The following is a 16334-nucleotide window of genomic DNA, read 5'->3' on the forward strand; positions in this document are numbered from 1 at the left end:
CAGAGACCATCCCTGGGCTCCATTCCAAGCAGTGGGACCCATGGATCAAAGCCTTTTGTCCCCACTCCTTTCCAGTTCCTTCCCCTCTCCAGCCCTCAATTTCCTGATCTTGTAACCTTAGGCAGCTCCCAACATCCCTTCCAGCTGACATCTTAGGGGTTTATGAGTGAGTGCCTCTTGACCATCTCCACTTGGCTTCATAGCCCCAGCCCAGAGTGGAGGCATCTTTCTAGGGAAGCGGAGACGTCCTAGTCTAACCCTGTTCCTCTGGACCCATAGTAGCAGGCTGTCTCGGGAAGACATAGTGTCATCTCCATCACTCTTCAAAGGAACTAGAGAGCTCAGGTGTGGGGGGGAGGAGACAGGTAACATGTGTCCTCCCCCTCTTTCCTGTAATCCAAGCAGCCTCCATAGTTCCAGACCATCACCCATGCCCGCCCCCACACAGCATTTTAAGAATAGTGGGACACAGCACCCCACCTTTTAAGAAAGGAGGTTCTTGCCCTAGCCAGTTTGGCTCAATGGATAGAGTGTCAGCCTTCGAATTGAAAGATCCCAGGTTCGATTCTGGTCAAGGGCACATGCCCGGGTTGTGGGCTTGATCCCCAGTGGGGGACGTGCAGGAGGCAGCCAATCCATGATTCTCTCTCTTCATGGATGTTTCTATCTCTCTCTCCCTCTTCCTTCCTTTCTGAAATCCATAAAAATATATTTTTAAGAAAAAGGAAAAGAAAAAAAAGGAAAGGAGGTTCTTTATATTTGACCTTGTACTGGCCCACCTGGGAGCCCAGCTGCAATAAGCTTGGAAGGTAGACAACAACTAGTCCCTGGCTTAAGGTCATTGGTCAGGGTGGGATCTGAACTGAGGTATGCCTGATTCCCAAACCATGGCCTTGCCACACATATCATCCTGCCCCACGAACCTTCCAGCTGGGTTCTGCAGGTCTTCCATGTCCCACTCCCCGCACACACCCCTCAACGCACTGCTCTTCTCCACAGAGCAAGAACTGGAGCCGCAGGACTGGTGCTGCCGCTGGAACGACCAGCCCTCCTTCTGCACCCTGTACCAACAAAGGCGGCCCCGCATCACCTGTGCTGGGTACCGGCCCCCAAGGCCTGGTGAGGCTGCTGGGGCCTGCCCTGAAGCAGACCCAAAGCAAAGGATCTGGGGGTGGGGCAGCCTCTTAGGGCCTGGACAAGGCAGCACTAAATTCCTGGGCGGGACTGTGGCCATAAGGGAAGGTGGAGAGTGTTCTGGCATTCAGTGCATGGCAAACAGAGGAGCTTTGTACGTGCTATTGGGAAAGGGGTAGGACCGGGGGATGGGAGATAATGAGCAGACATGGGTGTGGTGGGGACACAAAATGCAAGAGGATTTCCAGGGAAGATTCTACAAGCCATGAACAACTCCCAGGCTTGTGTCTACCTCGGTAAATGCCCACCTGTGGGCGGTGGGGAATCTCAGACCTTTCCCTCCTCTGCCATGCCAATGTGGTATCTCCCTTTTCCAGCCTGGATGTTCGGGGACCCCCACATCACCACCTTAGATGATGCCACTTACACCTTCAATGGGCTGGGGGACTTCCTGCTGGTCAGGGCCAGAGACGGAAACTCATCCTTCCTGCTGCAGGGCCGCACTGCCCAGACCGGCTCTGCCCAGGCCACCAACTTCATTGCGTTTGCCGCTCAGTACAACTCCAGCAGCCTGGACCCCATCACAGTGAGTGAGGCAGGGCCTCTAGACATCCTTGCTCCCCTCACAGAGAGCCCTCAGGGACCTTCAGCTGGAAATCGAGGCCCAGGAGGAGAATGAGAAGAAGGGAAGGGGACAGGAAGGAGGGAAAAAGTTTCCTGCTGGTGTAGTTTGGGAGTCAACCCCGGAGACACGAGATTAGGATCCAGGCTCCAGAGGTTAGGTGGAAGAGATGACTAAACTTCCAGTGCCGTAGTTTTCTTACGGGAAAATGGCGATAACAATATTACCTACCCCACAGGGCTAATGTGAGATTGTAATGATGTCACCTAAGAAATGTGCCTCGTTCTGAGCCTAGCCCATGCTAAGCACTCCATAGGTGTTAGGTAGAAAAACCTCACTGTCACACTCTCCATCACCTTCATCTTTGTCCAGGGCTCAGGTTCTAAGCTCTTCGCAGCCTCCTTTCTCGGCCTCCGGGCCCACCTGCAGGTCAGCCTTAGTCCTCCTCCAATTTCCTTCCAGGTTCAGTGGCTCCTTGAGCCCAATGACACAATCCATGTGCGGCTCAATAACCAGACTGTGACATTTGAAGGTAGGCTGGGGAAGCCGTGAGGGTTCAGAGGGTGCCCTGCGATTGGGAGCAGGGTGGTGGGGTATGGAGGCGGCAGCACTGGGGCAGAGGAGAGTGGTGGCCACCCCTGCTGTCCCTTCAGCAGCTGTGCCGAGCAGCTCCTTCACCCAGGAGCCAGGCATTAAACGTTCCCTCCTCACTTCCCTCCTTCCTCCAGGGCTGTGACAGCCTTCCCGTGGCAGCCCCTGTCTTCAGTCCCCAGGTAGAAGTGGGTGGTATGGCCTTGAGGGGTACCCTGTGCGTTTGGTTTTGAGGCCACTGGAGAAGACACCTGCAGGACATCCCAGAGCTGCTTCCAATGTCCCTCTGCTTTTTGAACACTCATTACTGCCAAGTCTTAGGCCTGCAAGGACCAATGCTGATTTCTTCCTCATCTGTCTCCCAACATTCTAGACCAGGAAATCTTCAACACCACTGGAGTCATAATGACCCGCAATGGCTCCCTGGTGACAGCCAGCTTAGATGGCACAGTGATCGTATCAGTGACAGCTCTCTCCAACATCCTGCACGCCTCCTGCAGCCTCCCAGAGGAGTACCGAGACCGCACAGAGGGCCTCCTGGGTAAGAAACAGGCAGGGCCCTGACTCTGAGGCAGTGGCCACAACAGGAGCTCAGATCTTACCCCCCATCTTGGTGGTTCCCTACCCATTGGCCTATGGACATCCCAGGCTGCATTTCCCTTTCTCAGCCTCCGTGGAACAGAACCCTGGGGCCACAGAGGGGCAGGGAAGAACAGGGACCTCTTCAGCTACCTTTGAGTCTCACTTCCTGTCCTCCTAAAGCTCCACTTCCGGGGCAGCCAAGGGAGCATCCAGGAGGGACTCTGCGGAGGGTGGGGTCAGCAGCCACCTTCTCCTCCCACACCTCACACTTTCCTACCTCTCCCTCCATTGCCTCCATTCCCTCCTCATTCTCTCCTCCTCCCTCCCTGAAGCAGAAAGGTGGGCTCTGAGGTTATGGTCCATCCTCTACCCTCTTCCTAGAGGTCTGAACCAAGAACAGATGCAACAGAGAGAGGCTTCCTGGGCCCCCTGCTCCTCACATCTTGAGTGTGCCCCGTTGGATGCTTCCCAGGGAATGGGGAGAACCAGTCACAGGGTGGCCAACCTCCTACTCTGTCCCTCAGGGGTCTGGAACAATAATCCAGAAGATGACTTCAAGATGCCCAATGGCACCACCATTCCCCAAGAGAGCAATGAAGAGATGCTTTTTCACTATGGAATGACCTGTGAGTCTGGACTTCAGAGTGCTGGGGGTAGATGGGACAGGGCTGGGATGTCTCCCTCAGGCCTGTGGGCACCAGACCTCTGTCCTTTGTGAGGGAGGGGTGGAAAATTTAGGAGAATTCTGGTGCCACCCCAGACTTGTTTCCTCCATTCCACTCCCACCCATGTCTCTCTACCTGGAAGAGAAGATGAGGGAACGAGGTGGCCCTCAGTCACTAGAGCAGGGATTTTCATACTCAGAAGCCAGAAGTCAACCTGGCCTTTTATACCCCACCTACCTCAAGCCATATAAAGTGAGAGTAAGGTGTGGACACTGCAGAAACATAGCTGGAGTCCCACCCCTGATACCACCACCATCGAACCTCTTGTGTTCTAGGGGAAATCAACGGAACAAGCCTCCTTGGCAAGAGGGATGACCATCTGCCTTCAAACTTCACCCCTGTCTTCCTTTCCCAACTGTGGAAAAACAGCTCCTTGGATAAAAATTCAACCTTCAAGTGTAATAGAGATAAACAATGCATCTATGACACCCTGGCCACAGGAAACACGAAGACTGGACTGGACACTAGGATGCTCTTTAGAAGATACCAGCAGATGAACAACACCCTCCGTAAGTGACATGAGGCCCAGGGCGGCATTTTCAGCGTTAGGGGGCAGATGATGAACCCCCTTCCATAACATCCCTTTAAGCTACACATTAAATTTACCAGGTTCTTTGACTCATGTTATTCCACTGCTGAAACCCTCCCATGATTCCCCAGACCACTCTGTTCTTATGATAATCTTCAAAGTCTTATCCAATTTGCCTCTTGAAATCTCCTAGTACTCCCACTTTGCTCCCTCCACTCCAGCCCAACTGGCTTCTTTGTGTCCTTCGAACACGCCAGGCTCACTCTCAACTCTGAGACTCCACACAGGCTGTTCTCTTTGCCTGAAGTGCCCTTCCCCTTGACAGCCATAGCTTGCCCCTCACCTCCTTCAAGTCTCTAATTAAATGCCACCTTCCTTGGCTAGCCTGTCTAACATCTCACATTCACCCACACTCCCTACTCATTTTCCCTGCTTTATTTTTGTCTCCTTAGCATTTATAACTATCAAACATATTTTCTAATTTTCATTGGTATCTTTTGTATTCTTTGTTCACTGCTGTGTCCTCACTACCTAGAATAGTGCCAGCCATATAGTAGGTGCTCAATAAATACTTCAATGACTGATTGAATGAATGAATGAATGAATGAATGAATAAAAAATGAAATGGAAATAGCAAGTCTCCAAAAAGCAGAGACCAGTGAAAAGGTTTAACTCCCTATTTCCTAAAAAATGCAATGCCCACTTAGATATTACCCTCACGGTTTTCAGTCCTCTTCCAAAGTTAAAACTCTGTGATGGTCTAAACAATCTGTTTTTGGATTCACTTCGTACCAAGCTCAGCATAGCAGGAAAGAACTTGAAATGAATCCCATTTTGGGAAAAGACAAAGAGAGAATAAATATTTGGCTAGGTGGGCAGTACAATCCCAACCTGCTCTGCATAGGTCCGAGAGCAGATACTTCCAGAGGTGGGTCACAGTCCTGTGAATGTCTCACACAAGCCAGGAGACTGGAGAGAGAGGAGGCCCACAAGGCAAGAGATTGTCCTTCCTTGGGCTCCAAATCCCCTCTTTGTGTTCCAGATCAGTACCCACCTACTATTGATGGTCCCCAAATGGTGAAAGCCTACAAGGGGGAGACCAAGCTGATTCAATACAAAGGCAGCTCTAAGGACGTCACATTCACTCTCAGAAACAGCTACACTAAGGACTTCAAGCTTTTTGGTAAGAATGTTTGGCTGGGGACATGGGGGATGAGTTCAGAGACAAGGTTTGGGTAATTTTTCATTATTATACCCTTTGCAACTTCATGTCACTTTTCTATTGGAATATCCAAGACCAACATTTCTTAGGCATAATCCCTATAATTCAAACAGGTGCTCACCCCCATGGTGAATAGTGATGGGCTTACGGAGATTTGGCCAGCTAGCTAGACTGACTTTGGGCATGTACAACTGATTCAAAGATAATTTCATCTCAATCTAATCTATACTAATAAAAGGTTGATATGCTAATTAGACTGGATGTCCTTCTGGACAAAGCCACTGTGGTAGGGGCCAAGGCAGAAGTGGTTAGGGATGATTAGGCTAGCAAGGGAGGGAAGTTAGGGGCAATTAGGCTGGCAGGGGAGGGCAGTTAGGGGCGATCAGGCTGGCAGGCAGAGGCAGTTAGGGATGATCAGGCAGGCAGGCAGGTGAGCCGTTAGGAGGCAGCAGTCCCAGATTGTGAGAGGGATATCTGACTGCCAATTGTGCAGGGTTCGGGCCTAAACTGGCAGTTGGACATCCCCCAGATTGGAGAGGGTGCAAGCCGGGCTGAAGGACCCCCCCCCCCATGCACAAATTTTGTGCACCGGGTCTCTAGCAATGTATAATCACCTTTAACCATCTTTGTGTAACCACTGAATTATTAGAATAAAGCATAACAAAGAAATGCTAATTTAAAATACTTTCATATCTACTTTTTAAAAGGACATAACGTGGAACAAGAAACACAAATACCTTTGTTTGGAATGTTTGTCACTATTTTTATGTTTGTCAACCATGTTTATCTAAGTTCGTCTCTCCTTGTCTGCTGTTCTGAGCTGGGACAAAGCAAAGCTTCATCGCTCTTTCTCAGTGATGCTGTGGAGTCCCCTAGGCCTGCAACGTGGTCTAGGTCAAAGAGCCAAAGCCTACAGGATGAGGCTTGTCTTCTGTTCCCAGCACTGATATGCTGGTGACTGCTCTTTGCCAAACCAAGGCCTCCAGGAACCTTATTCTGAGCTCTGAGCACCTCCCTGCCTAATTTTCTTTCTCTGTGCATCAGGAGGGACTGCTTTGTCTGTACCCTTTGCTCCATGTGGCATTCTGCCAGGGGCTATGGCATCAGGAGATTTCTCCTCCACTGGACTTTTCTCCTGAAGAGTGATAGCCTGGAAGTTACTCTTGTCTCTTCCTACTATCAGCTCCTCTTAACCTGCTTTTTAAAGAAGATTTTCCTATTTTCTTCAGTAACATAAGACTGGTTTGATTGGAGGAGTTCTATAATAGGTAGCACTGTTTCACTGCAGTCTGGTGTCTGAAGGGGTGGCTGGCCAAAGGTCCAGGAAGTGAGACGGTGGGCAAGAAATCAGGGCAAGGGATGGGGCTGCTGTGAAGGTAAGGCCAGTATGACCTGCAGTGTAGCGTGGGGATGCGTCGGGAGGATCTGGCCTTCACCCTCCATACCCCGTGGATGTCCTGTCCTGGTGCAGGCCTAGGCAGGCTGCTCTTTGAGGGTTTCTTCAGGATCAGCTGCCTTCCCCTCTTTGGAGTTCCACCCTACACTCAGTTAGTTGGGGTCCAGCTTGGGGCGTAACCACCCCAGAAACCAGCCTCACCTGAGGAAATGCCTGGTGGGGTTTGAGGGGTGGTCTGAGGGAGATGGAGGATTCCAGCCTTAGCTCTTAGGGTGTTAGATGCCAAGACGTGTCAGATGGCAGAGAAATCAAGGCTTCCACCTCTCAATGACCTCATCTTTCTTGGGGCAGAGAATGGGACACTGCTCTGGACACCAAACTCGCTGGAACCATTCACTCTGGAGATTCTAGCAAGAAATGTCAAGGACAACTTATCATCTCTACTCCAGCCAAAGACCGTGGTCTGTGCTTGCAAGGGAAAGGAACAGTGTTTATACAACAAGACCAGCTGGGTGGGCAATTCCTCCCTGGAGGTGAGTGCTGGGACGAGGGTGAGAAGGAGGTTTCCATTTTGGAGGGGAAAGCAAGTGGAATTTGAAAAGATATCAAAGCCCCTCTGTGGTCATGTGTGTTGGGAGGTGGGTGGAACTGAGGTAGGTGAGTAGAGCAGATACCATCTCAGGCCACAAACTTATTCGTGTGAGAAATAGAACTTTCTTTACTGCTTATAGCTCAATTGAATTTTTATCTCCTGGCTCCCATTCTGCCAGGCTGGCAGGGAACTTCCAGCTCAGGCTTTCCTAGCGTCCCCCCTGTCCCCAGCTCCATTTTTCTGAAACTAGGCACTGAGGTGTGGGGTGGGAAAGTGTGGTTCCTGAGTATGAGTCTACACTGATCCCAAGCTCCACACTCTCCCCTCTTCAGACCCAGGAGGTGCTCTGCGGCTCTGTGCCTCGCTCAGACACAGGCAGCCTTTACTAAGGTGGCTTAATGTCCCGCACAGCCATTTCCCTCTGGGGTCTCATCACCATGGTGCTGGGAAGAGAGGTGGGGAGTCCAGGGGCTGGAAAAGGGGAAAAACATAGAGAGTGGGGCTGGAAAAGGGGAAAAACAAACAGAGTCAATATATTATTCTAGAGATTCCAGAATTCCCAGTCTTAGAAGTAAAAGTGTTGGAGAGTCACATTTCAGGGAGATTTCCAGGGTCCTCTCAGAAGATGGGTCAGAAAAGAGAGACCAGGGAGCTTGATGAGGTACCCGAACCTCGACCTTCCCTGTGCCGTTGTTCTGCTTACCATGTTCTCACGGTGCTGAGCAGTGAGACGCTGTCTTCTTGCTTTGGGAGTCAACAAGGGGACGATGAGCAGGAAACTGCAGCTTTCAGGGGGTCCCATTTTCGAGGGATAGTAGAATATTTATTTAGCTCTGTCTTACTCTAAAAAGGATTTCGGGCAAAGAGACATGGTGTAAGAAGGAAGAGACAGAGCATCTGGGGTAGATGCCAGGCACACAGAGGGGTGGGGGAAAGAAGGGCCCAGGGAGACGAGTGGGCTAGAGACCATGTGCCTCTGGGCGGGACCCTGCAGGCCCAGGGCCTGGTCAAGAAAGTGCTCAGCCGAAACCGGTTTGGCTCAGTGGATAGAGCGTCGCCCTGCAGACTGAAAGGTCTCAGGTTCGATTCCGGTCAAGGGCATGTACCTGGGTTGCGGGCATATCCCCAGTAGGAGATGTGCAGGAGGCAGCTGATCGATGTTTCTCTCTCATCGATGTTTCTAACTCTCTATCTCTCTCCCTTCCTCTCTGTAAAAAATCAATAAAAAATATATTTAAAAAAAGAAAAGAAAGTGCTCAATAAATACTGGCAGAAATAAGGCAAGGTCTCAGGTCCCATGGGTTCACAGACTGGAGGAGTCAGTACTGAAACACCTAGATGCCCTTAATGGTTCAGCCTCCTGGCTGCCCAGTGATCAGCAACCCATTCCAGGTGGCCAGCTGCAAGTGTGACAACACCACCTTCGGCCAGTACTGTGAGCGTTCCAAGGACCTCTGTGATGAGCAGTGCTTCCCGAATGTGAAGTGTATTCCTGGGCAGGGCTGTGATCCTTGCCCCCCGAACCTAATTGGGGATGGGCGTCACTGTACAGGTAAGCTTGGAACAGGGCCCGGGTAGGAAAAGTTTCTGGGGACAGGTGATACCTAGGGGTTCTAGGACAGCCATGAGCAAACCATTTCTCTCCCTTTTCTAGCAAGTATTTAGAATGCTCAACATAGTGGGTGCAGTAAGGAGGTAAGGTTTGCATGGTAGGGTGTGAGGCTGAAAGAGAAGAGATTATATAGGCATGGGGGAGAGGCCAGGGAAGAACAGGCCTGAGACACTGATTGGGAAAACCCAGGGCAAAAGATTGAATGTGGCCTGGAGAAGAGAGAGGACTTCTAGCAGAGACAGGGAACCAAAGGCAAACTGGGGTTTTCAGAGATGTAAGTCTCCACATCCCACGTCAGGACATTTGGAGGGGCTGTCATGGGCATCTGGTGGCAAGTGTGCCTCATTTTCCCTTTTAGTCCTGCTGCCACTATCTGTTCCTTGACTTCTAAGTGATTGGGTCATGATGAGGGAAATAAATCACAGTGAGACCTTTATTAAGCTCAAATGAAATCCGAGCAGAGGCCAGAGTGGGTAGAACCGCAGCCTTATAAAGGCAGAAAAGGGGATAGAAGTGAGGAAAGCCTTCTGGGTCCTTTCCTGATGTGGAGAGACTGATAAACACCTCTTCCCTCAGCAGAAGTGGGTGAAGGTCTACCTGGTAGAGGAAAAGGGTTTTCCAGTAGAGAAGTGCCTGGAAAAGGGAGAAGGATAGTTTGGGGTTCAGAGTGGCCCACAAGCAGAACATAGATTGAGTGGACTTTGGGGGAAAGCAACCAGGCTGTCCTGGAAACAGCTCTCCATGGGCTGGGGGCTCCCCACTGCTGTCGGGCCTGGTGTTGCTGACCTCTGCTCTCTGCTGACCTCTGCAGGTCTGGAGGACTCTGAACACTGTCAGAACAAGTCTTGCCCTGTGAATTACTGCTACAACCAGGGCCACTGCTACATCTCCCAGACGCTGGGCTGCCAGCCCACCTGCACTTGCCCCCCAGCCTTCACAGACAATCGTTGCTTCCTGGCTGGGAACAACTTCACTCCAACTATTGACCCAGGTCTCACTAGATGCCCCCACCACCCTCACCACCATTCTTCTCTCTCTTGGGGGAAGAAGGGGACCTCTGGGGGCCAGGGAAGAGTTTCTTAAACTCACAGGACAGAACTTCATATTTCTTTTGGGTGGTGGTAAGTTGTAGGCTATGGGAGCTGGTGGGGGCAGCATGAAAAACGGGCTTGAGTGGTCTTATGATAAAAGACTAAAGGTGGCCTTATGGCTCAGTTAGAAGAGAGTCAGGGAATCCCTGATCATAGTCACATGAGCTCTAGGGTGAGGGTCAGCAGACTCAGCCACTTCTCCTGATCTATCACTAGAATCGGGCAGTCTCCCTAGACGGGCCCAATGGTCTCAGTGGGTAAATCTGGGTAAACCCAGGAAGTGAATATAAATCTGCTTCTCCCATCTCCAGAGTTCCCTTTAAGAACCATCCAGCTCATTCTCAGTGAAGAAGAAAACGCCACTGAAGCAGAGGTCAACGCTTCGGTTAGTACTGCAGGTGGCTCTGAGTGGGAAGGAGGATCCTGGCAGGTTTAGGGCAGGGTCTTAGCCATCACTTGTGCATTCTGCATCCTCATCATCCATCTAGATTCAGTTGCCAGGGAAGACGGGAGCCTTCTGCCTCAGAAAAGGCTCGGGGTGAGGAAGGCAGGAAGCCACAGGACAGAGCCTTCTGAGGGGGTTGAAATGGCCAGGTTGACATGAACAGCGTCTGGGGTGGCTGAGTCACCACTGCCTCTCCTCTGAGAGTCCTTCGAGACCTGCACTTGGGTATTATATGGAAGAAACACAAGAAGGTCTTTCATCACCAAGAAGCCTTCTCTGAATTCCCACACGGACCTGGGGGCTCCCTCTTTTTGGACCCCATCCATCCCCTTTCCATTCCTCAATCACAGGCAAAGTAACACAGTGGTTGAGTTATGGAGGCTCTAGAATCCTATATACCTGGGTTCAAATCCAGGCTCTACCACCCATTAGACCAGGTATAATAATCAGACAAATTATTTGATGTCTCGTCTATAAAAATAGAAGTGACAATCATACCTGTGTCAACAGGTTGTGTCAAGGTCTAAATAATAATGTATGTGAAGTACTTAACATGGTACCTGAAACATATATTCAAAAATTAGAATAATAATTACTATTACTACTACTATCACCACCACCATAGCACTCTACACTCTGGTAAAATCTGTGGGCATTTGTCTACTACACCAGACTACAGACCTTTGAGTATGAACAGTTCCTGAATCATGTTGACATCCCCTAGGTCTGCCTAAACATAATCCATATTCAGTATACATGTGGGGAGAGAATGAGTGGGTGCGTCAGGGATCAGAAACAAAGTGGGGGCCATTCATTTCAGGTTCTCCCCTTGTAATAGGAGGCTGGGGTTGGGGGGCGATATGTAAAGTCCTTCACTCACCAACAAACTTTTATTAAGCAGGAACTCATGCCAGTCATGGAGCTAGGCTGGGGTGTGGGGATGCAGAAATGGATGAGATGGGGTCCTGGGGCTCACATTCTAAGATGGTAACAGACAGAGAAGAATAAATGCATTAAAGTGGAAGGGTCTCCTCTCTGGACTGGGTCTCACCCCTACCCCGATTGCCCCCAACCATCTGCCCTAGGTGGCCTACAGGCTGAAGAACCTGGATGTGCGGGCCTTTCTCAGGAATAGTGAAGTGCAAAAAATGTAAGTGGGATTGTTCCTGCCTGGTCCCCAAATCCTCCCTCTTAGCCCTCACCCCTCAGCCCCTCACTCTGCTCCTCCCCCATAGCAGCCCTCCAGCAGCAAGCAGCTCCCTGCAACAGTGGGGCGTCATCTCGGAGTTCCAGTACCGCCCGCGGGGTCCTGTCATCCACTTCCTGAACACCCAGCTGCTGGACGCAGTGGTGGAGGCATTTTTACTGCAGGCCCCGCAGGGGAGATGGAAGAAAAGTGAGGAGCCCAGGAACGACGTGGTCTTCCACCCTATCTCCAGGAGAGACGTGCGCAGTTTGGAGGCTTGTGAGTCACTATCTTGGGGACAGTCCCAGGGAGAGCTGAGGGAGGAGGTAAACTGAGAAAGCCTGGTCCAGAAATTTAGCCCACACAAACCCATGGTGGAAAAAAAAGTATTTTTGTTTATAATTTCTGAGAAGGAAATTATAAACATTTTACCTACCAGCTTTCTAGATCCAAGAACAGATCCAATATGGTAAGCCCATTGTTCAGTTTCATAGAACAAGTATCCCAACTTCTGCTTCCCTAACCACCACTGCTGATAGTTTACTTTCTTTTCATAAAACTGTTAGTGATTTTGTTAAAATACCATTGTACCTGATATACATAAACACAGACATCCTTTTGCCTTTGCCCTCCAGCTGGAGGACATTACGTTAAAGGCTGAAGACCCAGCACGGGGGCAGGGATATCCTCTCCCCAAAAAGGTGTGATCCTTTGCAAAAGCCATTTCCAGCCCCGGCCTCAACACCTTCATCTAGAAAATGAGATGGGATATCTGAGGTCCCCTTCAGCTCTGACAGCCCCTGACTCTCCTGGAACAGGAATGAGATAGGTTGACGAGCCTGTCAGAGAAGGAAAGGAGTAGCCTTTTGGGGAGTGAGACAGAGAACAGGGCAGTGACCATGCCAAGCCCATTAGGAGCTGTTGTGCTACTTGGGTCCAGAACCAAGCAAGAGCTTCTTCTAGAACAGCCATGGGCAAACTACGGCCCGTTTGAAATGAATAAAACTAAAAAAAAAAAAAAAGACCGTACCCTTTTATGTAATAATGTTTACTTTGAATTTATATTAGTTCACACAAACACTCCATCCATGCTTTTGTTCTGGCCCTCCCGTCCAGTTTAAGAACCCATTGTGGCCCTCAAGTCAAAAAGTTTGCCCACCCCTGTTCTAGAATGCAGGCTAACCCTCTTCCCTCCTGGGGGGCAACCAGTGTGAAATCCTCCACCTACTATGTGTATGTGTGGTAGGCGGGTAGGGGAAGAGATAAGGGAACAAGTACCCTAGATAGACCATGCCTTCTGTTTAAAAACAAAACACAGATTTTTAAAAACCCAGAGTTTTTATTATACAAGTACAATATGTTTATTGTATAAACTTTAGGAAACAAACATTAACAAAAAGAAGAGAAAAAAATCACCTGTAATTCCAATCTCCAGAGACAAATCCATTTTGCACACATCTTCTGATTTTTCTTTTATGCATAGGTACCTTTGCACATATCGAATTTTTTTTTTACAATAAAGGGAATAAATTATACCTAATGTTTGATCACCTTATTAAACAATTGTGAACACATTACCTTATATATTGTGTGCATAGTCCCATTTTATATATTATTTTGTAATATATTTTAATATAGTGTGGTATAATATATTTTAAATAGAATGTTATACTAATAGTGACCGTTAATTTAGTGCTTACTGTGTCAGGCGCTATACTGAATACTCATATATATTATCTCATTTAAACTTCATCGCAAGGTAGGTGCTATTATCATTTTCTTTTAAAGATAAGAAAACTGAGGCTGAAAGAATTAAGAAATTTCCCCAAATCACACAACTAGTTAGTAGTAGAGTTTGAATTTCAACACAGGTCTGGCTGACTTCAAAGCACGTTCTGTTAACCAATGCATTTTCCATACCATGGTGCTTACTGGTTGCACAATATCCCTTACTTAATAAACTTCTGTTAAATGTTGTTACTATTTAAAGCATGCTGCTCTGGACTTCTATGAACATAGGTATTTGCACACTCTTCCCATTATTTCTAAGGATAAATGCCTAAAATTGAATCCTTGATCGAAAAGAAATAGGTCTGGTGTTAATCAATTGTGCTTGCTGTTCATCTGTGTCCTACCTGACAGGGAACGTGAGCATGCTGCAGACTCACTTAAAATGCCATGGCTACAAGGGCTACAAACTGGTCTACAGCCCGCAGGGCGGCTTCACTTGCGTGTCCCCTTGCAGTGAGGGCTACTGTGAGCACGGAAGCCAGTGTCAGCACCTGCCGGATGGGCCCCGCTGCAGGTGAGTGGGACAGGGGGCAGGGGCGGGAGGCAGAGAGGGCAGTGCTGGGAAATCCAAGCTGGGAAAAGACACTGCTAGGGGTCCAGAATGGATGTCTGCAAATTAGCGATGGCTCCCTGTGTAATTAAGAGAACTGGGATCAGAGAAAAAATGGATAATGGAAAATAAAACGTGTGAGTGCCCCCTCCGTGTGGAGAATAAAGGTGCCATATTACCTCAAAGGAGCTACTGGGTAGGTATTTTTTTAAAGATGAGAAAACGGCAGCTCAGAGATGATAAGGACCCTGCCCGAGGTACCCAGTACGTTAAGTAGTAGGATAGGGGTTTCAAAGTCAAACTCTTACACCTGCTTTTGCTTCTTGGGTGGACACCCTGCTGTGTCATTGTGGGGAAAAGGAACCCTTTGTCTTGAGTCTAGGCCGGGCCTTGCCCTTTCTTAAGAGTACCAGGCAGGGAGGCCCTCTCAAACTGGCACCTGTGCCCCCTTGGTTCATCAACAGTCCAAGGGGCCCCCGGGAGGGGGATGCACGAAGTCTGTATGCCTGCCAAGGAGGAGAAGGTCCGTGCCCTCCGGGCCCCATCGTCACCGCAGGACCCTCCGTCTATCAGTGGTTCTCAACCTTCTGGCCCTTTAAATACAGTTCCTCATGTTGTGACCCAACCATAAAAGTATTTTCGTGGCTACTTCATAACTGTCATGTTGCTACTGTTATGAATTGTAATGTAAATATCTGATATGCAGGATGGTCTTAGGCGACCCCTGTGAAAGGGTCGTTCGACCGCCAAAGGGGTCGGGACCCACAGGTTGAGAACCTCTGGCTCTACCCTCCTCCCCAATGCAGTTCCAGACCCGCCTAGCCCTCCCTTCCCAGGGCCAAGGAGGAGGTGGTGGAGCCGAGGGCGGGACCCAACTCCTGGCAAGGGGTTGGGCGGTGACAGCGCAGGCTCACCTGCCCCCGGCCTGCCTTTCCCACCCCCAACCCCACCCCCGCTGCTCAGGTGAAGCCGACCTGTCACACACCACGTGGTTTCGTTTGCCAGGCGTCCTCTCTCCAGCATCAGCTCAGGGCTGACTCGGCCTCTTTCCCTAAAGGGAAGCCCTACTTGTGGAAAACCTCCTCTGGCCCCGCCGCCAGAGGGGATGGAGAGGCTGAGCGCCGGCCCCCACTACCCCCACCCCCACCCCGCCTCCCCTCTATTGACGTGTCCCCTCTCTTTGTTCCCAGCTGTATGTTCTTCTCCATCTACACGTCCTGGGGCGAGCGCTGTGAGCATCTGAGCATGAAACTCGGCGCTTTCTTCGGGATTCTCTTTGGGGCCCTGGGCGCCCTCTTGCTGCTCGGGGCCATAGTATTTGTGGTCCATCGCTTCTGGTGCACCAAGACCCGATTCTCCTACCCTCTGGACTCCGAAAGCTGAAGCCTCCACCCAAGGCCTGAGCTGTGGCCTAAGATACCTCAAGACCCACCCCAGACACACCCACTTCCGTCCAGGCGCCTTGGGGGAGATTAGGAAAAGGAAGATGACTGACGGTGACTCAGGGATTCTTCCAGGAGAATGACTAACAGGAATGAATAATGATAAAGATAAGAGCACAACTTATCAGTTTACATTGAGGTGGACTGGAAGAGACCATAAAGATCTACTACATAAAGGGATGGATTCTCACACAGACACACTCACAAGGAGGACACCGGAATGTACACACACACACACCAGATTTAATAATGGGGTGATGGTTCTAACTTAAAAACCAAAATGCATTTGTATGTAAAACTCTCCAGTTTACTTCTAATTAAAGTCTATTTAGATAAAATCTCTCTGACTTTTTGTGTTTGCAGAGCCATGGGTTCCATTTGTTATTTTTCTCTGTTGGCTAACGGGCTAGGCACGGGGTGGAGGAGCAGAGGTGCGTTAGCCACAGCCCTGTTTCGGCCCTCAGTACTCCATGCTGGGAAGCTCAGTTGCTCCAGCTCAGACATGGATCCTTGCTTCTGCCTCCACATCACTTTTTTCCCCTCACCCCAACATAAGCCAAGGCCTGGCCCTCTGAGGAGAAGGGTACAGATACCTCTCACACGTTCTCTGTCCTTTCCTGGGCCCCAGGCAGTGTCTTCTGAGCCTCTCCAGCCTACCGTCCTTCAGCCCCACTCTTTCTACTTGTTTCCAGCAACCAGATCAGTTTCCACCTTATCCTTCTCTCTTAGCAGGCAGAACTTTGCACCTCTCTCCTGTAACAGCTCCTGCAACTGGTCCACAACTCCTGTGTTCTGGGCACCTCAATTCCAGCTCTATGCAGAAA

At 49.9% G+C, this 16334-nt stretch overlaps 1 protein-coding gene across 1 annotated transcript in view; it reads left to right on the forward strand.

Annotated features, from left to right (window-relative positions):
- MUC4 (mucin 4, cell surface associated) overlaps positions 1 to 15844 on the forward strand; it is a gene marked incomplete at its 5' end in the record, with an annotated part of 68523 nt that extends 52679 nt beyond the window's left edge. The window contains 15 exons of the mRNA XM_081085977.1: positions 1000 to 1119; positions 1512 to 1720; positions 2219 to 2288; positions 2721 to 2888; positions 3454 to 3555; positions 3930 to 4163; positions 5226 to 5366; positions 7153 to 7334; positions 8786 to 8945; positions 9817 to 9996; positions 10408 to 10481; positions 11627 to 11691; positions 11777 to 12006; positions 13870 to 14032; positions 15259 to 15844. Of these exons, the coding sequence (XP_080942103.1) occupies positions 1000 to 1119; positions 1512 to 1720; positions 2219 to 2288; positions 2721 to 2888; positions 3454 to 3555; positions 3930 to 4163; positions 5226 to 5366; positions 7153 to 7334; positions 8786 to 8945; positions 9817 to 9996; positions 10408 to 10481; positions 11627 to 11691; positions 11777 to 12006; positions 13870 to 14032; positions 15259 to 15451 (2291 nt within the window). The 3' untranslated portion in view covers positions 15452 to 15844. The remainder of the gene's footprint in view (positions 1 to 999; positions 1120 to 1511; positions 1721 to 2218; positions 2289 to 2720; positions 2889 to 3453; positions 3556 to 3929; positions 4164 to 5225; positions 5367 to 7152; positions 7335 to 8785; positions 8946 to 9816; positions 9997 to 10407; positions 10482 to 11626; positions 11692 to 11776; positions 12007 to 13869; positions 14033 to 15258) is intronic.
- Between the last annotated feature and the right edge of the window lie 490 nt (positions 15845 to 16334).

This window comes from Myotis nattereri (assembly GCF_964212035.1).
Source record: "Myotis nattereri genome assembly, chromosome: 3".
NCBI lineage: Eukaryota > Metazoa > Chordata > Mammalia > Chiroptera > Vespertilionidae > Myotis > Myotis nattereri.